General features: G+C 40.1%; 1 protein-coding gene across 3 annotated transcripts in view; it reads left to right on the top strand.

The window, feature by feature from the left end:
• PDE7B (phosphodiesterase 7B) overlaps positions 1 to 26316 on the top strand; it is a 169379-nt gene that overhangs the window by 113804 nt on the left and 29259 nt on the right. For all 3 annotated transcript variants that reach the window (XM_051614723.1, XM_051614724.1, XM_051614722.1), the window contains one exon: positions 24103 to 24186. In XM_051614723.1, coding sequence (XP_051470683.1) covers positions 24103 to 24186 — 84 coding nt within the window. The remainder of the gene's footprint in view (positions 1 to 24102; positions 24187 to 26316) is intronic.

Below are 26316 nucleotides of genomic sequence, written 5' to 3'. Positions count from 1 at the left end.
TCTTCCCTGAGAAGCTCACCCAAAAGTGTAAGTCGTAGCAGTTGTTGCATGGAGACTTGGCTATAGAGAAGTGAACATAAACCAACTTATTCTTAATTACTTTTTAAAGGAAAGCAGATTTCCTCGGTAGTGATAATCAGTGGAACTTGTGTTTGGAAGAAAGTTGGATTATTCAAAATTAAATAAAATCTGCCCCGGGCAAAATTCCAATGGATCTTATTCCTTTGTAAGTTAAATTACGCTTTTGTAAGTAGTTCCTGAATAAGCTTTAGTAAGTGTAAATTAAAGAGCCACTCATACTAAAAAAATCAGCCAAGGTCTAAATCTGCTTTAGGAACAGTTTTAAAAGCAGTGGTCCAATTGTGTCAGCCACTACATTTTTCTTGTCTTTTATGATTTTCCAAGTTTTTCCGTTTCCATGTCTATATGGCATTATGCATCACTGCCAAATGTATTGCTTTCTGAATCTTAATCTTCCTCATTAGAAGTCAGTGCTGTCTTTGGCTGCACTTGTCAATAAGAAAGGGAGGACATAACTTGGGTCTCCAGCTTTTGAGAAGACCACTCTTAACAAATCTGTTGGAAGCACCACCGTAATCAACTGCATCAGTCCCACCCACTGAGAAGCTGTACTTGCAGCCTGGGTTCTTGTACCCACCAAGTTCAGGTCTCTCTCATGTACCCTAGAGCAGCTCCTTTGATGAGAGGATGCTTATGCTACATCTTCTTTTGGTCCATGTCTTATAGGTCTTTGACAGCCAGGATGTTACACCTCCATGCTGCTCTGCCAGCTTACTGTGTCGTGGACCAGTGGGACTGGTGTGGGAGGCAGCCTACACTTCCAGTTCCTGCTTCTTCTCCGTGCTTGCAACTGGAAATTGGAGGCAACTCATGCCCTATTCTTTCTCTGGCAGTTTTCAGGCCTGTAGAACTAAAGCCAGTTTTGGCATGTAATCCTCAGAAGTGCCTTTTATGAAAGTAAACTTTGGGCTTTTTTGAAAAGCATTGAAGCTGCATGAATTATAAACATCACGTTACTGACTTTCCAAGTGGAGCGACAGATCATTTCGCTCTTTCCTGTGCTATTGTCAGGTGAGAAAACCAAGTTATTCACTCCTCACAATGTTTCCTTGGGTGAAAAAAAGAAATACAAAGTCTTCATGGCTAGAACTGATTAATGTCAATTCTGTAATGACAATATACTTCAAAATCACTGTCTTATGCCCTTTAGGATTTTTTTTCCTCTTTAGCAGTCTCCTCAGTTAGAACGTGTTTATGTTAGATACTCTTTTAAACTAGAATTCTAAAAGGATTCACAGAAAGAAAACAGGGAAATTACCTTGACATTCGGTGACAGCTGTAATGTCATGTAAATCATTACTAATGGAGAACAATTATGGAGGCTCAGAGATGACTGTAATAGATTTTTTCACACAAAGAAGGAAGTATGTTGGACCTACTGTAGAGCTGTGAAGAAGTAATTATCTATCATCTTTTGTACCTAACAAATGAGATATTTTTGAAGATGTCGCAGTAGCCATGGCACACTCAAGAACATCGTGTTCTAGGCAGTGGGGTGTTTTGCTTGCATTTACATCTTTTAGAGCAGCTATCTGTACTGCAGCAGTGCTGTGCCTGCCCCATATTTTGGGTGTGTATGTACATTACCATTTCCATTTTGCACCTCTGTTAGGTAACCCATTACTGGGCACTCTGCTGCCATCTGGGATCCGTGCCATGTTCAGTGACCTCTGCCTCTTATCCAACATGCCAGCATTCATTCTTAAAGTTACTTCTGCTTAGCAATGTGACCTCCTCAGGACTACTACCTCCCATAGAGAAAAGACATTCTATTTCTACAATGGTATTTATACCAAGGTCTGAGAAGGTTTGATGAAATTTAGTAATTTGAGGTTCAAAACTCTAGTGAGAGATAATTATCCATAGCTTATGAAGAAGGAGTAGATGCTGTTTGAATGCTCCCTTGCTTCAAAGACATAATGCTGTTTACATCTGGGTATTCTATTAATTTTCCTCTGATTTTTCAGTTCTCTGTACTTCCTGTAGTTAGGAGTGGCTTTTAGTTAATGCCACTTGTCTCCTGCCTTTGCCTTACAGATTGGGAAAAGTTACTGTAGGGCAGTGTGCATTGACCTGATAGATGGAAAGCTTCAATTGCACCTGCAGTTAGACTCACCATTTATTGCATCCAAGTGAAATAAGAAAGTGTTACTACAACATGGGACTTACTCTGCACGTTTGTGGACTGGAGCCCAGAACCGGGAGGCACCCCTCTACTGGGCTGAATAAGGAGAATCAAAAAACTCAGGCCCAGCCCTTCACCTTGATCTGTATGTTGTTAGGGACTTCTTGCGTCATGGAAATTCAGAGCTATGTTGTAGGATCATTTAGTGACCTAAGTAAAAATGCATGACCTTTTTCAATTTCAAGATTAATGTACTTTAAAGTAAGTCACATTTGGAGATCATGATATTTTCTGTTTGTTAGTCTGTTTCAATCATCTGGGCACGTCACTTACCTGCCCGCTGTGGAGATGATGGGTACTAAAAACCTGAGGTGCCACCCTCTTCTCCACCTTTGTCCTGAAGTGTGGAAGTCTCTTTGAGACTTGAACATCTCAGCTTAAGCTAAATCTTTTAATTGATAGTTGGGGAAAGGATGAGCAACGTTTGATCTGAAAGAGTGTGTGAACTTGATGGTTTAAAAACACCGGGTTCTCAGAAGGAGGTTTCTGTTTCCAGCATTGGTTTCCCATCTGTGAAATGGATTTTATATTTAACAGCTACATGAGAATGAACTGAGCTTAGATTACACTCATGCCTTGTTTGCATTAACTGGAAGAGGCTGGTGTTCTTCCTGTAGTTTGGACTGGCCAGGATCCATCTGACCATTTGTAGAAGGCTTTGTGAAAGAAAGCAACCCCTAATAATACCAGTTGAACAAGCTGCATATTTTGTGATTTTAATCACTCGTCACATAAAAAATGTTCAGTGTCTCTTGAAGACATAACAGGGTCAGGGCTTGCGTGTTTTCTTTCAGTTTGTCTGCAAACATCTATTTTCTCAGTGAATAAAAGTGTAAACAAGAGAGTAAGAGGACAGTTTATTTTCCTGATTTCAGTCCTTTTGTCCCACTCTTTCATCTTAGAATTGCACTGTAAAATTAAATTTTGGGAAAGAAGGATGTTGTTGAAATACTTGTAGTGTTTAAATCTGTTTCCCTGCATAAAAAAATGTACACTGAAACCATTCTGACTACCTCATCGATTCACTCCTGTGGGAGACATCACATCTTAAAAGTCTCTAAAATGTGTTTACGTACATGTTCATTCACATAAATATATACTTATACACATTTAAATATATTTATTTTTATCTTTGCTTTGCTTCCCATTGGAGGATGGTTCAGGGACCTGGCTGCTCAAATGCCATGCCAGGCTGATTTAATTCATGGCCAGCTTTTCCACTTGTTGCTTTGCTAATATAGCCTTTAGAGAAGCCCTGGACTGTTGCCATGCATTAATATTTTGTCCTTAGAATAATTAATGTATGCAGTTTATCTTGTGGCTTAAAACCAAAGCAAAGCAAAACAAAACAAAAACCCACAACCAGACCCAAAACAAAACAAGGACAAAGAACTTGGGTTTTACTCCTGGGCAGAATTGCCCTCCATATGTTTCCAGTGGTGATGTTCACTCATTGTTGTGCTGATGCCAGGTGATAATTGGGAAACTGATGTGGCTGAGAGAACCAAATTTGTGCCAGACTGCTTTTATTCCTTTCCAAAGGGGTCAGTTTTCATCATGGTTGACACACAAGTATTTGTAACAGTAAAACACTGAAGGGGGTTCAGGGACAGGAGCTATCAGATGGTATAGAGGAGAGAGGTCTTGGTTAAGCTGAGTAAAATATGTGTTAGTTCAGTACTGTTCACTCCACCTGCTACCTTGAATTTACTTTGACATCTAGCCTATGATGAGACTAGTATACTCATCTTTACTGGTCTTGCTGTTGGATAAATCACACATATATTTCAGGGTTTTAAACCATGTATTTTTAACTGTGGGATTAAAAAAAAAAAAAAAAAAGATAGGGTGCTCCAAAACAATTGCATAAAAATCTCTTCTTGCATGGGAAACTTCACAGATCAAAGCCTGGGGCAATGTCTTGCGGTGCATGTTGTCTGAAAGATGCCAAATGCCCAAGTGGATCCTGAGAATGTTTTGTTTTTCAATGTCTTATAAATCACTAGCATATATCTGCCTAACTGAACAGCTCCAGTTACACAGTATTGATTTGGTAGCATGCAACTGGGATGAGGAAGCAGGAGAAGGAACTTTTCTCACAAGATTGGAGTTATTTCTGCAAACATATGTGGTGAATTTCAGTAGTTATGCTTGTTCAGGGAAACTGTTGCTCAAAACTTTGTCCTGCTGGTGGTGAGTTGCTCTTCAGACACCTTTAGGTGAGAAATATCTGGGAAACAAGGTATGTGCACCCTATGCAGCAAGATTTTGCATGGACCTCAGCAGTTCGAGTGCATGCAAGAGGCTGTGGGAAAGTTCTGCAAAATCAAAACAGAAATAAAATCTGAACATTAGAGAGCAACAGGAGCTGAGACTTCGAGCACCACCACGCACCCACCTGCACTTTGTTGAAGGCCTGATGCCTTGCAGAGTCAAAAATAAACATTCAGTGGCTCAGAGAGCATGAGGTTAAACTGTGGTGTGAAGTGTGTCCCCAAAACTAGCAATTACAGAACTTCAAGTAAGGTCTTGTAGATGAGAATGTAAGGTTTTAATAACAACTGCATTCTTGTCAGGAATTTGACAGGCTAATTGTTCAACGGCTTTGAAATGAGGTTAACACTTAAGCAAGATTTCTTGCAGGATTTCTGGCCTATTCCATTTCTGATGCAGCTGGATCAATATTGAAGTGGCAGTTTTCAGGACTATCTGAACCTGGATGTTGTTTTGCTTCCTCCCAAAGCAAAGATGAAAAATAAATTGACTTTGCTGCCAGAGATAGTCTCAATAGGTTAATCTCAGAAATGAACTCTCTCAGAATCTTCAGCGGAAATGAGATTTGGCGGGATTAAATGTGATGTAGAAAGAATGATTAGTGGGGCCAATGACCTGGAGAATGTGAGTAAGCATTGAGAGCAGACCTTTCAGAGAACATGGGGGATATACATGTCCATGAAACAAATTAGTCAATTCAAAATCTCCCAAAGCAGAGCAGGAACATCCTGTTAAATGTTAAAAGCAAGACATTTTTTCCTTTCCAGAAGCAGGAGCAGCTGCAGCATAAATAATTGCACAGAGCTGCCTGCAAATCTGCCACCCCTCACTCTCAAACAAGCCCAGAGTTATGACGACTTAAAATCCCCAGAATTTCCACATAGGTGGAAGGGACTTTTGCAAGTCTCCAATACAGCCTACTCATCCAAGCCAGCTCAGATGTGAGCTCAGACCTGATTGCTCAGGGCTTTTCCTAGCCAGGTCTTAGGAACCTCCAAGGATGGAGACTACACAGCCTCAGTGGGCCACCTCTTCCTGAATTGAAGAAAATTCAAGAGAAAACTAAAATCTTCTGATTTATGTGGGGGAGTGTTTAAGACATTGTCTCAGGCTACTTTAGTTAAAAGTAGTCTCTGGCAAGTATAGTGCAATGCTGGTCTCTAAAGAGCAGTTGCTCAAAACCATCTGAAAAGGAGATCATTGAGGTGAGAAGAGGTTAAACATCTTTGTCACCTTCCTAGGCTGGCTTTCCACATAATGGGGAAAAAAAAGTAAAGAGGAGAGGAGCCTATGGGTGGAATGTACAACTGAGTGGTTAACAGAGGTGGGAGCTGATAGAGCCTTTCTTGATGGAGAAGATTATAAGGCCAAAACAGAAATGAGAGGTATAAGAAGATGAGGCCTTATTAAAGAGGCTGAAAAAATAACCTGGGTGATGATTCCTTCTTACATCAGAGAAATAAAGGCAGTTTTCATCAGTGAACCTCCTACTACAGTTGGTGGTATTCAAGAGGTTAGTAAAGCATTGGCCAGGTTTATGTTTATTGAGAAGCGTGGGTTTATGTCCTGAAGACAAAGAGAATAAAAGGGTAGAGTCTTAGTAAATTATGGTGGAAAAGATCAGCCCATAAATATTATTTCAGTAACTGTTTGAAGGAGGAAAACCTTTTTTTTTTTTCTGTGAAGACAGGCAGATGTATTACTGTGTCATTATAAGGCACGCATTTATAGAGTAGTCTGAAGGAGGTATCTGAGAGCATGAGGAATGCTGCTGTGAACAGTCCCCTGTCCCCCAGATATTGGAGAAAATATTTCCTGAGCAGTCTGTTCTGGAGAAAAAGGCAATAGACAGGTTTTAAGTCTAGCCCCTGATCAATTGATATGACTGATAGCTACACAGAGCAGCATACAGAAAAGTTAGCAAACTCAATACAAGGCTTGTTTAATCCATGCTTTTAAGGAATAGAAACTCCTTCGTCCTGGAAGATGATAAAAGTAACAGCATTAAAGAAGAGACTGCTTGTCATCTATATTGATTTCATTCATATGAATTGACAAGTTCTCTCTAGTATTGACAGACTAGTAATGTGTTATGTTTATATACCCAGAGCAGCATGGATTGATTGAAGGGAGACAAATTTCATATAATAGAAAAGCTCTACTGAGAGCTATGCAATTTATAATGTAATATACAATGTGTAGTAACAGGTAGGTTATCTGGAGGTCTCACGGCAAAGAAAATGCCACTTAGCAACCAAAGGTGATACTTAGAAACACTGCATTTAGAAAAATGTGGCTTTGGAGGTAAGGGGAGAGCTTGCATCTCTGCTGTGTCTAAGGGGTTTTAGGCTTTTGAACTAAGGAAAGAAATGTCTTTAATCTGGTTAGTTAACATGGCAGGAGCCTTCACTGTGTTCAGCTACGGCAGGAGAGCATCCACCTGCAGCATTTAGGCAGGAGCTTCCAAACTAAAGGGCTGCTTACAGACAAGAGTGGATAGCCTACCCAAGAGATGATGTAGGGCAGCTTATACAAACCCACTTTTCCTCTTAAAAGCAATGGAATAGCAAACATATTGTTGGAAGTCTTTGGGTATACGATTAATTATGATAAATCTGGAATGTGAAGTGCTATTTTGAAAAAAAAATGCACTGGGGGGAGTGGAAACCTCAAATTCATTATGTTGCATGAGAATTCATACTAATGTGGCAGACAAACACAAGGTTTTACTGAAAGTTTATTATACTGTCTATAATAATAAAGTCTTTGAAGAATGGGTAGAGATTAATTTTTCTTGGATGTGGAGAATAGCTTTCAGTAAAGTGAATATATTTCTACCAACTGTTCTATTTATTACTTCTGCTAAGATTAGAGAATTAAGATTGTGGAAGAATTTCTTCTTAGAATCTCTCAAGTGTGTAAGCCGGTTTTGGTGAGGGAATGTATTTCCCTCCAAGGAGTAGGATATGAAATCTTCTGAAGATATTAGAAGATATCCTATGGTGCAGGAAGAGTTTTTCAGTATGTTTATTTTTGCAGTTTGCAATGTTAATATTTATAGAGAAGTTCCCATAACACTGTGTGCTCCACTGTTGATTAGATGACACAGAATTTCATGAGAGCTAAAAACTATTTGATTTCAACAGGAAAAAAAAGACTTTTTATATAAAATCTTGGAGAAACAAAACCAAGGAAAGAAGTTCGAACTTAGCAGTGAGGAAAGATGTAGAATAATTGCCTTTGTTCTCCCCCTGCTCCCTCCATGCTTTTCTAAGTGTAAAGAAAAACGTTTGTATTCTATATCTGCAGTTTCTCTTTATGTTGATGCACATTTTCTGATGATCTTAAGTAGTGCTAAAGAGCTTGTTGGCAAAGGTGCTTGTTTTTCCAATACCTTGTAGTTGTGGGAGAAACTCAAACAACCTCTACTATTCTGGTTTAGCTACTTATGCTTTTTGTAGAATCATAGAATTATTAAGGTTGGAAGGGACCTCCAAAGATCATTAGATTCCAACCTCCCTGGTATGAGCAAGAACACCTCACACTAGACCAGGCTGTACAAAGCCTCATCCAACCTAGCCTTAAACTCATTTTGTAGAGAAATAAAATCCAATACCCTACCTTTTACATCTGCGAGACAAGATATTGCTCAAAGCAATACACTCATACCTTGTCAAAACCCAGGATTTGCTAAAACATAGTCCATTTTCTCCATCATGTATCTCATCCAATTAGACGAATAAAAAAAGTGGAAGGGCATCCATATCTGAAGAACAAACAGTCTGTAGCCAGAATTTTCTGAATTTCAATAGGTGTTTGTATATAATACAGTGTTTTTCCTTTGTATGTGTTAGTATATTGGGGATGGATACAAGACTTACTTCTAACTAACAGTTACATATATTTCATTTTAGAAAGCAAGTATTAACCTCAATTACTTAGGTTTTGTCTCTTTCACTCCACTTTTTTTCCTGACTGGGAAAAAAAATTCCTAAGTGAATTTTTAATTATTTTTTTTTGAAGTGTATTGATCTGTTCTGAATTGTCCTGGCAGCCTGACATGACTGCCCTAGGAGTGCAGGGTGTCACTGCTGGTTTTCAGGGGACAGGGTTCCACGCCTGCCTAATAGCTCTTTATAATTAGGATAGGACCCTGTTTGCCCATCCTCCCCAGCAGTTTTTGATCTTTTGCTGACCCCAGCGGTTCCTGCAGCTTCCAAATGCAAATGCAGCTGCTCAATTTCTGAAAGATTTGGGAACCATGCTTTCTGCCTCTGCCCCAGGGGCCTGGGGGAGCACCAGCTGGGCTGTTACTTCCATGGAAGGCTTAGAGCTACCTATTTCTTCTTGTTACTTTCAACACAGCCACAGACCAACACATTTAGTTTTCCAGGAGCCCCAGTGACGATATCTGTTACTGAGATAGGAAAATCAGTTCACAAAGAAGGTCAAGCAGTGGGAAGGTGGCTGGGTCACCTCCAGAAGGCCATTCCAGATTCCGTAGAGTTGAAATATTTTTCATCTTTTATATGCAAATGGAAAGTCAGTTCAGAAAAATGAGGTGTCTTTTCAGGTGAAGAAACAGAACAGGCTGTTCAGTTCCCTTGTGGTAACCTTTTGTAGCCACTTCCACTGGCCTTTGTGCACATGAGATCTCTCTGCCCAACAGCCATCTGCGTCCAAGGCTGGTAAGACACCTGGAGATGAGCCAGTAGATCTCAAAGCAACCCCAGGAGCCAGCGTAGGGACAGAATGCATCAGTACATGATACCTGAGATCTAGGAAAAACTATTCTTCCTAGATCTAGGGAAAAAAAAACAACAACAAAACAAACCAACCAAACAAAAAAAAAACATTTGCTGAGCTGTATTTCATTAAAACAGAGAGAACAGGAACATCTTGTACTGAAACAACAAACCTGAAGGATGAGCTTAAAGCTGCAGTTTACTTGCAAGATGGTGCTGGAAGAAGTGATTTATTTTTCTTTTTAACAATCACTTTGTGCTGCAATGGATCCCATTGCATTCTGGAGAGATAATTACTCAGCCATTTAGTTTTGAGGAGGAATAAACCAGGCAGCTTACTTTAAGGCAAACTGGAATATATGTCCTTTCTTAGGATTTCAGGCATGCTTCTATTTGCTGGTTAAGTGTTGATACAGGATCTCTGTTTGAATATCCATTAATACAATCTGCATTACTACACCTGTGTGGATATTAACAGTGTTTTCTCCAGTAATATACATGTGATACTAGTCATTGGTCAGTTTTACAACTACAGACAGAATCTTACGACATTCTTCAGTAGTGTGATGGTGATGAGCTGATTCTTACAAATCCTCATGGACTTTCTTTTCAGTGTAAAACCAAATTAAAATTTGACGTTTTAAAAATTTTCAAGTGTTAAGGTGTTTCACAGGGTTATTGAGACCTAGCCAAATATTTGAGAAGGTTCCTGTGAGTTTTCTAGCAAAGAGTTTTTTAATGCTTTTCTGTAATAAATTCAAAATCTAATTTGCAGAACCTTTACATTAAATACAACTTTTAAGTAGAATCTAATGAGTTAAGATTGGTTTTCATAAAGTTCTGATTATGCTGGTAAGGTGTAGTCTAAGAAAAACACAACTTTTTTTCTGGATGTCACTTGAAGATATACTCAGTGTTTATCCAAGCTGATCTGTTTTGAAGAAAAGTACAATATTCCTACTGGTTTTTCTGTGTTATGTCTTGCAATTCCCAAAACAGAAAACCCAAAAGGAGGAAAAAAAAATCTCTGCTTAGTATGAATTGCACAAGAACATGATGAGTTGAGAAATACTTTTTATATGCCTTTACACACACATGCCAAAAAAGTCTCTGCCAGAGTTATTCTCTATTGGAATTTACAGGAGTTTGTGAAGAGCAAATACTGAAGCTCTGTCTTGCTCTTTCTCCTTTAAAATATTATTTGAGGAGGAGCCTAAGGAGCTGGATTGCTTAGAAATGGATGTGTTCAATGAATAGCTAAGACAGAGCTCTTGGGTTGCTAAGCTGTAATTTAAAGGTAAATTTTGAGACTAAACAAATTAAATTATTGTTTGTACAGTTTATTATTCCTTTGGGGTTTATAAAAACATCTCCAGAATTTTTTTCCTCCACCCAAAAAAGTCTGGTTGTTGTATTAGAAGTTTTACATTGCAGTTTCCTCCTCTTTCTGAAAGACTTCAGCGATTATTTGAATTCCCTAAGAACATGTTAAAACACAAGAGACAAAAGCCTCAGCTTCTGTTTTCAGCCCTAGTTGTGGAGAAAGGCAGTGTGGCAGCATACACTGTCAGTGAGGTAAGTTGGCATTTCTCACATAAAATCATTTGAAATATCATATTTTTGTTGCCAGTTTGATTTTAGTAGTTTTGTATATTTAAAAAAAACAACTGTGAAAAAACACGCATGTGTTAATTAACTTCAAATAAAAATAATGTAGATAACACAATTAAATATGTTTACCAGTGACACTTCTTAAATGGTGAATTGGAAGACATTAAATAGGAAGTTCTTAGGGGGTATCCTGGCCTCTGGAAGGGGCATGCTGCTGGCAGGCTCCAAACCACCAGCATTCCCAGGAAGCTGCCAGTCTGGCTTCTGTTGTGGCACAAACCAGGACAACCCTCTTGGGTGGGGAGGCCGCCCAGTAGCGTTCTTGGCACTGACACAGTAGATGAAGCTTTGTCAAAGGTCATGTCAGCAACAGGCCCAAATTGCAGACCTGGCTTCCAGGAGTAGCTCCAGCATAGGGGTTCATCAGTGTAGACTTCTGGGTAGGGCCAGTTAGCAAACTAATTAATGGTATGATTTTTACACTGTTGGTTCATGTTTCTGTCTATTTGTGGTGGTTTTGGAAGGTATTAAACAAACACCTACTGCTTATCTTGCTAGTTGCTCTTCCTTTCAGGTACTCAGGTTTTGCAGTTTCTGGAATAAAGAGGTGACCCATAGCCACCAGAACAAGTCAGGCAGAGGCTACCTGGCAGCAGCTTGTGCATTTGATGGGCTCAGCAAAGCCCCAGGTGCCACCACATCTGCTGGGGGAGAAGCCCAAGCACCAGCTGCTCTCCTGCTGCTTGGCAGCCTGATGGATGCTCTGCCATCTCAGCCCAGAGGAAACACAAATCCAGGTTGTTCTGTGGAAATAGCAGTCTTTGCCAATGGCAAACACTTAATTAGATTTGTTTATCAATGGTTTTGTAGTTGCAGAAATATGTAGCTAGTTATTATTTTTTTTAGCCAGCTTGTGCTCAGCTCTCTTAAAAATCTGTAAGGATAGAGAAGGTGAACTGCTACTTAATTGTTCTTTAGACAGTATGTATTCACTGCAACTGATCCATAACAGAGAAGGGGGCTCACAGAGTAGGGTAGTATCTGGGTAACACAAGACTGATTCAGAACTTTCTCTTGTGCCACTCTTTTCTAAAGTTTTAAATTTTAAATGCATAGTACATAGCAAAGAGGGTCTGAATCAGTGATCTGTTTAAGTGCAAGAGGTAGCATACTTGCTGAATTCTAGCCAGGTTATGGCTCTGGATTTGGTGGGTTTGGTTTTTTTGTTGTTCGAGTGTTTTTTTAAGATAAAATCAGCTGTGAAAATCACAGTACAAAAAACAGGAAAAGCATTTTCTAGTGCTGTTCCAGTAAAACAGCCAAACTCACCTTCCACTTTATGCAGCTTTATTCCTGAGTCTAAAACAAAAATGAAAAAGGTTCAACTCCAGTTATTATATCCATAAGCTTTTTTTTTTTTCTCAACTGAAAAGCATTCTTATAAGGAACAGGCTTTTTTATCAAAATAATATTTTCTGATGAAGAAATATTACATGATAAAATGTAGGCTAGCTCAGGAAATACTCTTGAATAAGCAAATAATACTGAGGTTACCTCTGCTTATTTTGGACAAAGTTCTCTTGCTTTATTGTTCGATAATTCATGGAGTTACAGAGGTATTTGTATGTTCCACAGAGAAACTCAACCAAATTTAAAACCACTAAGAAATAAGTTTTCCAGCCCCTTGCCATAGATACTGCTTTTGAGTTAAAAAGAAGAATGTATTGCAATATATGATGTGCAAACAAAAGCCAGATAATCTCAAACATTTGTTCCTGAAGTCTCACGTGCAGATGAAGCTCTCAGTCAGAACAAAGTTTCAGGTGGTAAGTTTTCTCCTGCAAGATATTACAGACACCTTCTTGTGCTGCGGAGTCAACACTCGGTGCTTCCTTCTCCTCCTTCCCTCTTTTGTTGTGCTCTCCCAGCCATTAAGACTCTTGGGGCAGCCGCATTGGGATGAGTAAGTGGCCAATACTGGTGGGCTTTCTGCTGCAAAGCCATGCAATCCTCCATCCTCAGGAGAAGCTCTGAGTGGTGCAGAGGCTAAATTACCAGTGGGTCAAAGAGAAGAGAAGGAAGAAGAGGGGTCACATCCAAGTTAATAATACATATATGTATATACACACATACGTATGTATAATGCAGAGAGTAGTTGGAAAGGAGGTGAAGATTGTGCTGAAACCAATGAGGAGGGATCATCCTGTGGTTATCACGCAAGACTGAGACTCTTTTACTTTATTGTGTCTCACTTAATTGCACTAATGTAACTTAAAGGATTGTGCAAGCATCATGCGGTCTGTAGACAGCCGTGTTAGGTACGGGGAGACAGGCTGAATCGGCAGAGACCTAATCTCTTGTTGTGTGAAATGAATGGCAGCCATGCAGTTCTAGAACAAAAGTTAGGGCCACAGAAGATGATTGGAGGGCTGGACTCTCCTATGAAGACAGGCCAAGAGAGTTGGGGTTGTACAGTCTGGAGAAGAGAAGGCTCTGGGGAGACCTTAGAGCACCTTCCAGTTCCTGAAGGGAGCCTACAGGAAAGCTGGGGAGGGACTTTTTACAAGGGCATGGAGTGATAGGATGAGGGGTAATGGCTTTAAACTGGAAGAGGGGAGATTTAGATTAGACATTAGGAAAAAATTCTTTGTGTGAGACACTGGCATAGGATGCCCAGCTGTGGATGCCCCTCCCGGAAAGTGCTCAAGGCGAGGTTGGATGGGGCTCTGAGCAACCTTTTCTAGTGGGAGGTGTCCCTGCCCATGCAGGGGGGTGGAAATTAGATGATCCTTAAGGTGCCTTCCAACACAAACCATTCTATGATTCTGTGATTTTATGAAATTAAAAGGGAGACTGCTTGGCTCATCCACAAGCAAAACTGTCAATTCAGTTAAAACTATTGACAGACTTTAGGTTTTGGCTAGCGTTGAGCATTTCAGAAGTAGGTGATATGTTACTGTAATGGCAACTGCTGTAGTACTGCTTACCTTTTCAAACACATAACTTCTGTAATTTCACTGGAGAGAGGGCAGGTGTAGAAATCTTGTAGACAAAGCTATGGAAATAGAGGGAAATTTTAAGTGTCCTGTTAAGAACTGGCAGCAAATTTTGATTTGATGGCATGAGCAAAACCCTCTGCATTCATTTTCTTTGAGCATTGTCTAATTTAAATGTTGCAGTACGAAGAGCTCATTAGTGTTTGTGTGATGGCAGTGTGGAAACCATGCAGGTCAAGATCCTGTTGAACCACTAAGGCCCTGAATTAGAGAACTCACTGTCTATGTGTGACAAACAAACCACAGAGGCACAGATAGGAAATTATTTGTTCCATAGCAAACCAGGAAATGAGCTCAGGGCTTATGATTGCCATCCCACGTTCTAATTCCAGTTGTCCTCTCTCAGAAATAAAACCATTCATTTCAAATTATTGAGCATTTCCCAAAGCAAGCTCCATGTGTTCTGTTCCACTTAGGAATTATCTATTAATATTTATGTTATTATATCAATTGATATTTACATAAATATAATCTATGAAATTTTAATCATTGGCTATGTTAGGTTCACACAGATTGCAGGAACAAGCAGTTTCAGGCATAATGGTGCCTGAACACAAAATGAGAATGATGCCTTGTGGTTCAAGTAAGTCATCAGTGCAACCTATAAAATGAATATACTCGTAAACAGTGCTTCTTGAGGAACTTGTAGAATAAAAAATTCCATTAACAACGCATATTTTAAAAATAATTTAATATTATAGATAGGTGTGAAACTAGAGTGCAGAACAGTAAAGCAAACACGGTTGAATAAATGCTCAACAATTACCTCAGCTTTCTGCAGAAAAATAGTCCATTCTTCAACTGCAAAACATTCACTGGCAGATTCAAGGCATCTGGTTGGGTTCTCACAGCATTTAAAGCACTGATAATGCTCAAATCAGAAAATCCATGTAGTAGAATCAGGTTTAGATGTTTGAGAGAATTCAGTTTGAAGTTGCAATACACAGGTACATGCAAAGGGGTTTCTGAGAGAGCAGCTATATCTAAAACATTATTACAGATCAGAAAATAAAATTTGTAGTTTTAATAACTTGGGTTCTGGGTGTAACTATGAGTGACAAAAGTAATATCTTTTGGGCAGTGGCAATAGAAGCAGCTTGACCTAATGCACTATACATAGAATTTGAACTCTCTACCTCTTTTGGAATTGGTCTGGGACAAAACACAGATCCTTTGTGCTTTTTCTTTTACATAAAATGAAAGTCATATTAAACTACTTAAAACTATTTTAGAAATTTGCATATATAGAATAGGAAACATACTAGTCTTAGAAGTTTGTTATTAAATACATGTTTATTTTAGTATTTGGGAGTCTAGCAGAAGACTAGAATCCAAAATGTACAATTTAAATAACTAATAATTTTATTTATGCTGTAATTTGTTTGGGAGGGGGATGAGTGTAGCGTGACAGTAAGATACTATCTTCAAAGTTGCCATGATAATGCAACATACTACCTGTTGCTAAGAGCATGCTGTAGCTGTTGTTACTACTTTTGTTACAGCTCTTAATGTTTCAGGACCTATCCTTTAGTTTTTAAGCTGTTATTTTAGATTCAATTTTGTATGTGACAAAATCAGCAAGTTTTGCCACTTCCCAACAGGGCTTTAGAGCAATAGCAATGATAGCAAAGTAAGAACGGATTCTGCTAACATAGCTCTCATCCTCTAATGCAGGGTAATTTACAAGCTATCTAACAATTTCGGAAGACAGGAATTATCAGGATAGTTCAGTGGCCTATCCGTATTAATATCCTCGTTTCCTGGAAAGTCAGGTTGGTATTTGGAGACAGAAGAGACTAAAGCCCCAACAGCAATGCAATCTAAGAACTTCAGAATGCACATCACAGATTCTTAGCACTAGAACCGGTAACACTCAGTTTACTAAGAGGATCCTGTCTGCTCCAATCCGGAGTCCTGATCCAGCAGAGTGCCCTGGGGGCCCTTATGCTGCTCTGGAGCTGCTGAGCAGCACCCGTGTGATCAGCCTCAGGGCAGCAAAAGTGCTGCCATTCAGCACCACAGCAGCACTGAGGCTCTCGACGTGCCATCAGTCATGTCCTAGTGCTTCTGAGTACTACAAGCTACAGGTAAGAATGGAAATTATAAACAGATTGCTAAAAAAGAAGCAGAATCACATTTCCTCCTAGCTGCTTGTTCTTCAAGGTTTTCATTTCCGTCTTCTACTAGTGAGTTCAGCCTCCTAGATAGTAGATGGCTAGCTTGTTACAATATAGTTCAAGCAAAATATTTACCAGTCTCAAGATGATTGTCTAGGCTGATCCTTTCATTTATGGAAGTTGTAGATGACTTCTGTCTTCTGCACTTCTTACTATGCTCTATTGATAAAAATCTCCATGCTTTCTCATTGCATTCTTTTTTCCAAGACCTGTCTCCTGCTTTTCATTCAATAAGTTTCTGTTCTTTGCTGCTAGATGCCAGTGTTTGTCTGTCTTTTCTTCTCTAGATGAAAGCCACTGGCTGAATTTTTCCAAATTCATGCCTGCAAAATGCTATGTCTGAATGTCTCGTGTCTCCCAAATGAAAAGTTTGTGAGTCAGTACGTGTAATTTGCGCGTGTTCTTCTGCTCCTGTTCTTCATGTCCTGTGGTTTACCACTTTATGTAAGCTTTTATATAAACTTCTGTATTCTTGTCTGGAAAATACTGATAATTAAGTAACACACAGTAGTATCCAGAAGCTAGTTATCTCTTTTTTTATAGAGAACAGTAGTGCAATTACTATTGCATAACAAATGCTGATTTGTGTTTAACTGAGCTGTGGAGTGACGCTGTGCTGTACAAGCCTCTACAGTACGTGTTCGGAGGGTGTGCCCACACTGGTGTGAACTGCAGGTGTATGTGCCTCTGTTATATTTATTACAAAGTAAATAGTAACAGTCACAGGGATAATCACAGTGAAAAGCATACTTACAGATAAGAGCTTTGGTGTGGTCTCAGCTGTCTGAATATGATTCTCTCAGAGGCAAGGTCTCACATTCTTCCCAGGACATGCTGTGCTCATAACCGTGGCACCTAATTTAGGAGCAGAGGTGTCTTAGACTCAGTGTGCAAAGTCAAACATGTGCAACCCTGAAAGGCAGTTGAGCCTCTCTGAGCGTTAGTCATGGGGTGGAGGCACCTACTCCTCTCTGCTGAATGTACACAAGTACATGAATACATCTGACCTTAAGGCAATAATTCGTCGCCCATTATCAAACTCAAACAATTGAAAGCACTTCTACTGCAATATAATGTATTGACATTTTGGAAAGTCAGTGCTGCCTTCTTTAGCACGTAAGGATTGTCTGCCCTAATCAACTCTCACAATTTTTTCAGTTGAATGTAGCGTCTTAGTTTTGCAGGTTCTGCGTTTGCTCGTGCAAGAACTAACAGGTCTGTGAAGAGGGTAATGTGGGTACTACTTCAGTATCTGGATTTCTGATGATTGCTGTTACCTGGTTCGCTGTGGCAGTTTTCCCATCCTCTTGGATTTCAGTTGTCTGCAAAGCACTTTTTCCAAAGTCTGCAAGTTGCAAGAACATTGCCTCAAATAGTTCAGTTCAAAACCTTTTCTCCAGAGTTACTAATGTGATCTGATATGGTTTAGGGCAAAGTTTCAGGATTGTCTGTGCAGAATATTCATTTACCTTTGTTCTATAAGTTCCTTTGTCAGAATGAACCAGCCGTTAAAGGCATGTCTGTGGTTCCTAGGGTCTTCCTCTGGCTGCATATCCATATAGGCTACACAGGAGTGCAAAAGGGAACTTTTCAGGAGACCTTTAGCATTGAGGAGGGTTTTATGAACAGACTGTCAGCTTCTGTTTCTTGCATTTTACTGATTGCACAAGCAGTGGTGAATGTATTGTTTAAGAGATTGAGGTATAGCAGTTGTATGGATTTTAGTCAGTAAAGGAGGGTAGAAATTACGGTGGGGCGGGTACAAGCAGGCAGTGCCACTAGTTGACGTTGAGCATGAGATCCAGCATTCACCCCAAAACATAGCTTTGTAAGAAAACAGACAATGAGCAAAATGTTTCATCTGCATCACTGGTCTGGAGATGAAATTCTGAATAGCTGGAATTTAAGTAACTGACTGGTAAAAAAACAAAACCAAACTTATTCACAGGGTAGGACCACTGCAGAGGAAATTTAAGAGATTTTCTCTGTAAAATAATTTTTTAATAAATAACTTAAAAACCCCTCTACAAATGGTTTCTACATTGTCATTTTGTCCCTTTTTTGCTAAAAAGGTGTTTCAACAGGTATCTGCTTGCAAAGCATTCTGAAATGAAACTTCAGAACGCACTGGATGAAATCACTACTTAGGAGCTCATTATGATTGTTACCAGAAATAGTAGAACCATGCATTGTATGGCACAGAAAACCCAGTGTTTCGGAATATTTAAGTGTTCAAAAGCTCAGTGCTTACAAATGGGTGAAGTGAGATGATTCTGACAGTTTCTCCTGCTGGAAAACCTCAAATTTCAGTCTCGTCATGTCTGCTCAGAGGAAATATTCTTGTTCACAGAAAATCGTATGCACATGACAAAATCTGCATAAAATGCTTTCTTCAGACAAGATTTTACAATAATAATCTTTAGAACACTTAAGATAACAAAATTAAAATAATCCAAACAAGAACAAACATTAGATTTCTTGGGCTTGTTTAGCCTGGAGAAGAGGAGACTCAGAGGGGACCTTATCACTCTCTTCAACTGCCTGAAGGGAGGTTGAAGTCAGGTGTGGGCTGGGCTCTTTTTCCGGGCAACTAGCAACAAGACGAGAGGGCCTGGCCTCAGGCTGCTCCAGGGGAAGTTTGGGTTGGATATTAGGAAGTACTTCCTCATGGAGAAGGTGATTAGACATTGGAATGGACTTCCCAGGGAAGTGGTGGAGGCACTGTCCCTGAATGTGTTCAAGGAAAGGCTGGATGTGGCAGTTAGTGCCATGGTCTAGCCAATGTGGTGGTGTCGATCGTAGGCTGGACTTGATCTTAAAAGTCTTTTCCAGCCCTGGTAATTCTGTGATTCTGTGATTCTTAAAAAATAATTCCAGTAGCTCTGCTACTTGTTTTTAATGTAGCTTTTAATCTGAGTTTGCTACTTTTACACAGCAATACTTCCCTCTTTTAGAAAGTTTTTCCTCCAAAACCAGAATGATGAGTAAGCCATCAACTGCTCATCTTCCTGCATCTCAGATATTCCAAGCTTTTTCGTAACTGAAATAGAGGAGACAGGGGCTCCATGGACTCCATGAGGGGCTCTATTACTGCCACTCAGTTTTCCATGGAAAGTGCTGTATGTGTCCTAAAGGATTCAGCTGAAGAAATACTTGGAAGAAAACTGTAGAAAAGCTTAACTAGAATAAATACTTGTAACCTCTTGTGAATTTGCTGTGGTATTCCTGACTTACCACATGGAGCTGTGTACTAAACAAAATCAAGAATTTAGTGGCTGGTCCTAACTTCTGCTGCATAAAGCTGCTCTGTTGTTTTGTCACAGCTATGGCCCTGTTTTCTCTCCTAATTTGTTGTGCTTGCTCAGTGAAATTGAATCCCACGTCATTTCAGGCGAATCTTTGAATTCTTTTCCTCAGTGCAGATGGCTCTTTCCTCCAGACATGTCAGGCAGCTGAGAGCTGCCTCATGTTTTCCTTAACCCTTCTGCCCATTTTGAAGCCCCGTTGACACTGCAGCCTCAGCACTACCATGGGTCTTGCCCCATGTCTCATTTTCCTGTGAGTATAAGCTGTCGTACGTGTCAGTCACATGTGCTGCACAGGCTTCTATTAGCTAATGTAGGTTTCTTTGGTTGGTTTGGTTTCTTGACTGTTCTTACAAGGGCAAAGCAAATTTGAAGAGCCTGGTGGCCCCTGGGAGATGTCCCCACTGGAGGTCTCGTGGCCTGTTGGCTCCAGCAAGGGTGCAGCCCTTTGTGTTTGTGGCTGCAAATGTTCTAGCCTTGCATTTTCAGCCCAAAGCAACCAAGCAGAACCTCTACCCTTGCCATGTCCCTTCACCCTGTTTGTTTAACTTGGGAACACAATGAGCTGTCAAAATTTCCTGCCCAGTTTCCACAGAATCCTTCCTTTTGCTCCAAAAAAGATTATTCATCTAAAACTGCTAATTGCATAAATTGTCAGAACAATTGCTTAGCTTGATTTTAAGGTGGAGAACAAAGAGATATAAAAGTCCAGTGGACTGATGAAAGTTGCCCTCAAAGTCCTCTGTCAAAGCGAAGAAGAGAGTCTGGTGTGTTGCCATTAATGGCCCTCGCCAATCAGAAATTAAAAATCATGTGAGATGCTGTACATCTGCTGCAATTCCTATGCTTAGTATCTCTATTGAGGGTACTTAGAGGTAATTAAAAGTAGTAGCTAAGAATACAAATGTTTTCCAAATAAGTAAGCCAAGAAAAAACAGGGGAAAGCAGGTGTGGTTGATTTAGCCCACCACCCCTTCCCAACTAATCTTTCTCTAATGATGTAGAAAGAGACTAGGAGGCACCTGGCGAAGTATTCTGAAATAACAGATTCATGAGGTAGAGCTACTTGATAACATCATCTACTCATCAGAAACTTGCCTTCCCTGAGGGTAAAGTTAATAACCCTCAAATATAAGGATTTTAGTGGCTTCTACTAAGTCAGCAGGGATGCAGATTGATTCTGCATATAGGTTGCTGTAGTGCTAGAGATACTCCAGGCTTTTATTATCAGTAAAAACTGTAAAATTACACATATAGCTAATCAAAATAATCAGTAATTTTCCATGACTTCAGATCTTTGGCTTTACTGGTTCATTTAAACTCATTCAGGTTTCCTTAATTTGAAGAATGTAGAGCTGGTAGCAAGTTTGATGATCATCAAGCCCGGTCATTACCTACAGGTCTTTCACTGTATGTAGAGCACATGCCATCAGCTGCTTCAATTGTTTCCATCTCCTCCTTCAGAATTATATTCTTCTGATCACATAAATGGTTCTTTCCCTACTCTGCTGCTTATCAGTAGTGAACATTACCCCTGGAGGATTTTAGTGCCCTGGTCATCTTCCTAGAGGTCCTTCTCTCATCTTCTTCCAGGAGGAATTCAGCTTTCTCAGAAACAGTATTTCAGATGAACTTTTACCAAGTGCTTTGACTGATGGCATCAGTACCTCCCTTGCTTTCCCTCTCTTTACTGGAATTACTTTGCCTGAATAGTCTACATATGTGTCTGAGTTGGCTAGTCTTAAGTTCAGTAGGAGGCATCCTCCATGAGAGGAAATTGGACTACCAGTAAAACGAGAGTGGAAACTGCGGGTAGCTGGGCCATAGAGCAGTTGGGGCAGAGCAGGTAACAGTAGCAGTGAACACTATTTAAAATTGCTATAGCAGTATATACTTTATAACTCCCAGCTCTGTGTTAACATCAAGTCTCATTAGCGCTCTCCTAGTTCTGTGTCAAGATCATCAATAAAAAAAATTAAGGCCATTCCCAACATTAATCTTCTAAAGATCATGCTGTAATTGTTCTCAAGCAAAGTCTCCTTCCAATGCGCCTTGTTATGTTCTTACTTTTAGTCTTTTCCAACTTCAATTTTTGTTCTAACCTTGTGTCTTCTCTTACATGTTTAATAAAATCCACATGGTTGAAGTGCACTACAGTGTTGAATTTTTCCTCTTGTCTAACAATTAGCTATTTTATTTGAGGTAATTAAGCATCAAATTTTATCTTCTATGGTCTACTTTTGGTAAGCCCACGTTGTGTTTTTTCAAGTGTTCCATCTGTCTACCTTCCTTTGATGTTCTCTTCCTCAAAATTTAGGGTCATGCTATTGAGATCAGAGTTGGGCAATTTTTTTATATACATAACTGTGTATGAGTTTGTTATTCTGTAGTACTCTGGTACCTCTTATGATCTGATAGATATATCATTTCCTGTCCAGAAAGAAAATCAGTCATTCTGGGTTTACAGTATCATATGTCTTGGGGTGTTTTTGTCAGATTTTTTGAGTTTGAATGTATCTCTTTTTTTCCAAAGTGTCTGTTGATTCAGTCACGAGTGACATGTTTATCAGTGTGTTAATGCAGGGGATTATTTCCAGTTTCCCATTATTCACTGGTGCGTACAGCAAAACAAAAGCCTCAATCAAGCCATTCTCTGAATTTACACCCATTCTTCATTTGCTGATGGTTGTGTTAGTGACAGGCTCAAGCCTGCCTGGTTTTTTTAGGGTTTGTATAATGTGTACCATATGCTTGCCTTTCTTACTCTTCCTGCACGAACCAGCCAATCTAACGGGTCTCCCTGTGGCAGAGAGCAGTGCTTTTTAAGTCAGAGTGCTGCCTTATGAGCTCTGACTCATGGGTGCTGAAGAATCTTGCTGGGGTCTTTTATAAGCTCTCCAGCTGTTTGCTTCACCCTTCTGCCGTTCAACAGAAGGGTGGCAGGGGAATAGGTTGATACACCTCCCATTGGCACAAGTGGCATGTGGTTTCAAACTTCTGCTGAAGGTAGACCCATGCTGTCACCGTAGCCTTGAAGTGCAACAGCTGAAGAGCAGCCAGGGGTTTGCACCTCCTGCCCCTGCTGTCAGGAGTGGTAACAACAGCTGGAGTTGTTTTGGGTTGGTTCCTTAGAGCCAGCAGTTGGCAAGCAGGGGCTGAGTACAGGGAACATGTGGTCTGTCTCTGGAAATAAAAAAAGCAAAGCAAAAGTAAGGATGAGAGAAAATAGATTTAGATTTATAATCAAAAGTGAGTTTCTTTGACATAGTCTCAATTCGAGTGCACGGTCTCATGTCTTTGTACCTCTAAGGACCCCTAGAGGGCATGTAAGTTTTTCTCCACCTTGAATATTTAGCTTAATAGTCAGCTTGGCTTTCTTCCCCTAAACATAATTGTAAGCACATTTTAAGTGAACGTTAGATAGGAAAAAATAGCAGTATCTAACTAGCTCCTTCTTTTATGCTGCTTGTTTTTAAACACAAGCACTAGAGGCTAGTACCAGCAGCCAAATTCTTAAATTATTTTTGTTTAGATTAGTCAGCTGCTATATTCATATCCCAGAGGAAGCACAATTGAAACTAGCTAATCATTCATAATTTTATGACAAGCTTTGAGAAGCCTACAGTGGCATCTCTCAGAGGAGGTGCAGTGGGTATGCTCTCAGCACTATGGCCTGAGCTCCTGCAGAGAAGGAACTGGTATTGTGAAGAACTGGAGTATTCTGACCTGAACCTCTAAAATCTCCAGATTTTTACTTACTTAAGGTTTTGTTGGGTTTTTTTATGTTTTGGTCTTACATTTGCCTGTAAAGAAAATACTAAATTATAGTCCAAGATATTTAGAGCTGTGGGAATTAAAAAATTACATCTGCCTCCCACTGCCTCCAATCTACTTAATATGAGGTTTTTGTAATGTTTATACATCCTGAGTAGCATTTTTCTTCTTAAATGAGTTTTGCCTATTTCATCAATATGACATGGTTAGTCAGGTGCTAATCAATGTGAATGACACAGCAATACTAATTCTTAGTATTGTCACTTTATGATATCTGAATTTACATTCTAAAGCTCTGGATTAATGCTTATCTGAGAACATCAGATTTTGCTTACATAAAGCAGCTTCAGTGTTTGAGGGGAAGGCTGACATTTTCCAGAATGCTCAAAGAGCAGTAAGTAAAGTAAAAAACAAACTTAAAAAAACCCCCCACAAACAAACAAACAAAAAAACCCTTCATATTTTGTTTGTGTCTTTTTTCATCAACTCATGATTTTGAGTCCAGACCCAAAGCTTTGAAGGTCAGTTGGACTGTGAGCCTAGTCCAAGCTTGAGACCTTTGTGTGTGATGCTGTGACAGTCAGAATCCAGATGGTCTTGTCTGGGCAAAAAACTGGACTTCTACACTACTGAAGCAGTGAAAGCCAAGCAGTGGGCAAAAAGCTGTTCAATAGAGTAAACACGGGGTGTTTGTGCCTTTGTTCTGCTACGAGGATCAGCTGTTCCACTTCACCCAGTTACCCAGGGGTGCCATGGGATATGATGGTTTGGACCTTAGTTTTCCTGCTGGAGGAGTGTAATGTCGTCACTTTGAATAGAAAATAGATCTGGATGTAAACTGCAGAGAAAGGCAGCTGCCCCTTCTAATGTCTCTGGGGATTTTGTGTTTTGCAGGAGATGCACGGGTGAGAAGTCAGACAGGGGTTCTCTCCGAGCGCCGCGGCTCCTACCCATTTATAGACTTCCGTCTTCTTAACAGTAAGTGCAACCCTTCCTTCAGATCTGCGTTAAGAAAAACAAACCTGTCTTGAAAGTATACAGACCAAAGTATCTGGTTTCACATATATCTGTAGTTCAGCTGTCTTCATACAGTCAGCATTTAGAATTCTGTTATTCCCACCCAGTGTTTGAGTGTGGAATGTTTTGATTGCATGAATACTGTCCGTAAAGCTGCGTCTCTCCAGTAAATACAGTATTGCCATGGGGTGTGCTGGGGAGGAAGAGGGTGCTTCAGAATTAAAAAAGATAAACCTCTGTGTCCTTTAGCCTCTTAGCCAACAGTTGGAAGAGATTTATGTGAGTCTGTTATCTGGTCATATAGAATTGGCACAGAAGGGGAGCATGTGACAGTACTGACCAGTGGTTTACAATCACATTAATTTTTCCAACAATTAGAACCCAATCCAAAGCCCCATGGAGTCTTCTCATTGACGTCAATGGATTTTGGGTCAGGCCAGCAGTGAACATCTGTTAAAAATAACGCTAACCTCATTTTGATTGAAGTTATTTTGCCACTGTTGTAAATAAAGGAGGGTAAATTTAAAAGAAAATAAAAGTTAAGATCCTGGGGTTCTTTTCACCCGATGGATTCTCTGCTGATGCAGACCCATTACCCAGTGTTTAAAAAAAATAAAAAAAACCCTCTGTTCAGACACAGGCAGCTCTCGATGTGTCCTTCTGTACTGCACAGGCCAGTGCATCTAACCTTTGAAACAAAAGTTAGTCACTGTCTTCAAAACAGACTGAACCTCTGACAGTTTGTTCAGTGATTACACTCTGAGCTTCTAGCCATTATGCTTTGCATTAAAAAGCTGTTACCAAACCAGAACTTTACTTTCCTTTTTGCAACTGCTTTGCAGGGTGCCTGGGGATGGGAGGGAGGGAGGTGGCAGGGAAGGGAGGAAGAAGCCCAGCTGCAAAGGGTGAGGTCTGGCTGGGAGTGGGGAGAAAAGAGGGGCTGATAGGAAGGAGGGAGGACTTGTGCTCTGATGGGCTGCACTCACCCAAGCTGGCAGAGTTCCTGCTGCCTGGCAAAGGGCTTGCTCTCAGTCTCCCTGATCAGATGTATTTACTAGGTTGTAAGTCCATCAGAGTGCTTGCTGAGGCTGAGGTAGAAAAACATAAGGGGTAAGATGAGTCCAGCAGTTTTCCTAGGACAACAATCATGTACTGGTTGGGCAGAGCTCTGAGGATAATTTAGCCCTAGCTTGCCAATGAAAAATGTGAAGAGAAAACTATTTTAGACTAGCTTGAAATATTACTGTTGATGCCTTTATAAAGACGGAGCAGAAAATAAAACACTTATTTTCATTCATGAAGTAGATGGGAATATATATTCACATTCAAATGTGTCCAAATTAATTGTTTCCTTTTTATTCTGAATACATAGATTTTAAAGTTCTCATAATATGTTCTTTCCTCTCCCTGGTAAAGAAAGGAAAAACTTTTCACTCTGTTTTCTGGCAATCGGGCTTTCACTTTTATCCCCTGTAGATGAATCCTGCCATCCTTCACATCCTGCCAGCTTCTGGGAAGAGCTGGTGCTGTGGGCTGTCTAGGGAGAGATGTCCTGGTGGATACTCAGCCTTTGATCGTGCAGGGAGCAGGGCTCTCCTGGAACTGCTGAACTTAAAAGCCTTGCCTCTCTCTGCATGTACCTCTGGTCCCACACAGGTGGGCACCTGGGGTTTCTGTGTTCTGTGCTGTCTGTTCCAGGAACATCTGACTCATTCTTTCTTTTTACTGCTTTTTCTTATTCTGAAAGAAGTCACTAGAGCCGATTTTGATCTCTGTGTAAGGAAAAGCAGTGAGCCTGCGTCTGGATTGACCATTGTTTTCAGATTTTTATGTATTTATTTATTTCTGCCTAGGGAGTGATGTTAGCCTAATCTTTCAGTGCAAAATTAAGTGAGATTTCTAGACACGTGACTACTAATTTTGAAGTTGGCAAGTGTCCTTGGCCTGGCTTACTCAGTGACCTGCAGGTAAATGAAGATGCTTAGTGTCAGAGCACGCAGACATGGGTTTTGCCAGGAAGTAAACAGATTTTTCTATTATTTGTTCATATACATTGTATCTGTCAAATCCATTTCTGCTGTGCATACCATG

This window comes from Apus apus, chromosome 3, assembly GCF_020740795.1.
Source record: "Apus apus isolate bApuApu2 chromosome 3, bApuApu2.pri.cur, whole genome shotgun sequence".
NCBI lineage: Eukaryota > Metazoa > Chordata > Aves > Apodiformes > Apodidae > Apus > Apus apus.
Note: the sequence above shows the minus strand (reverse complement) of the source record. Positions and strands in the feature narration are given on the sequence as shown.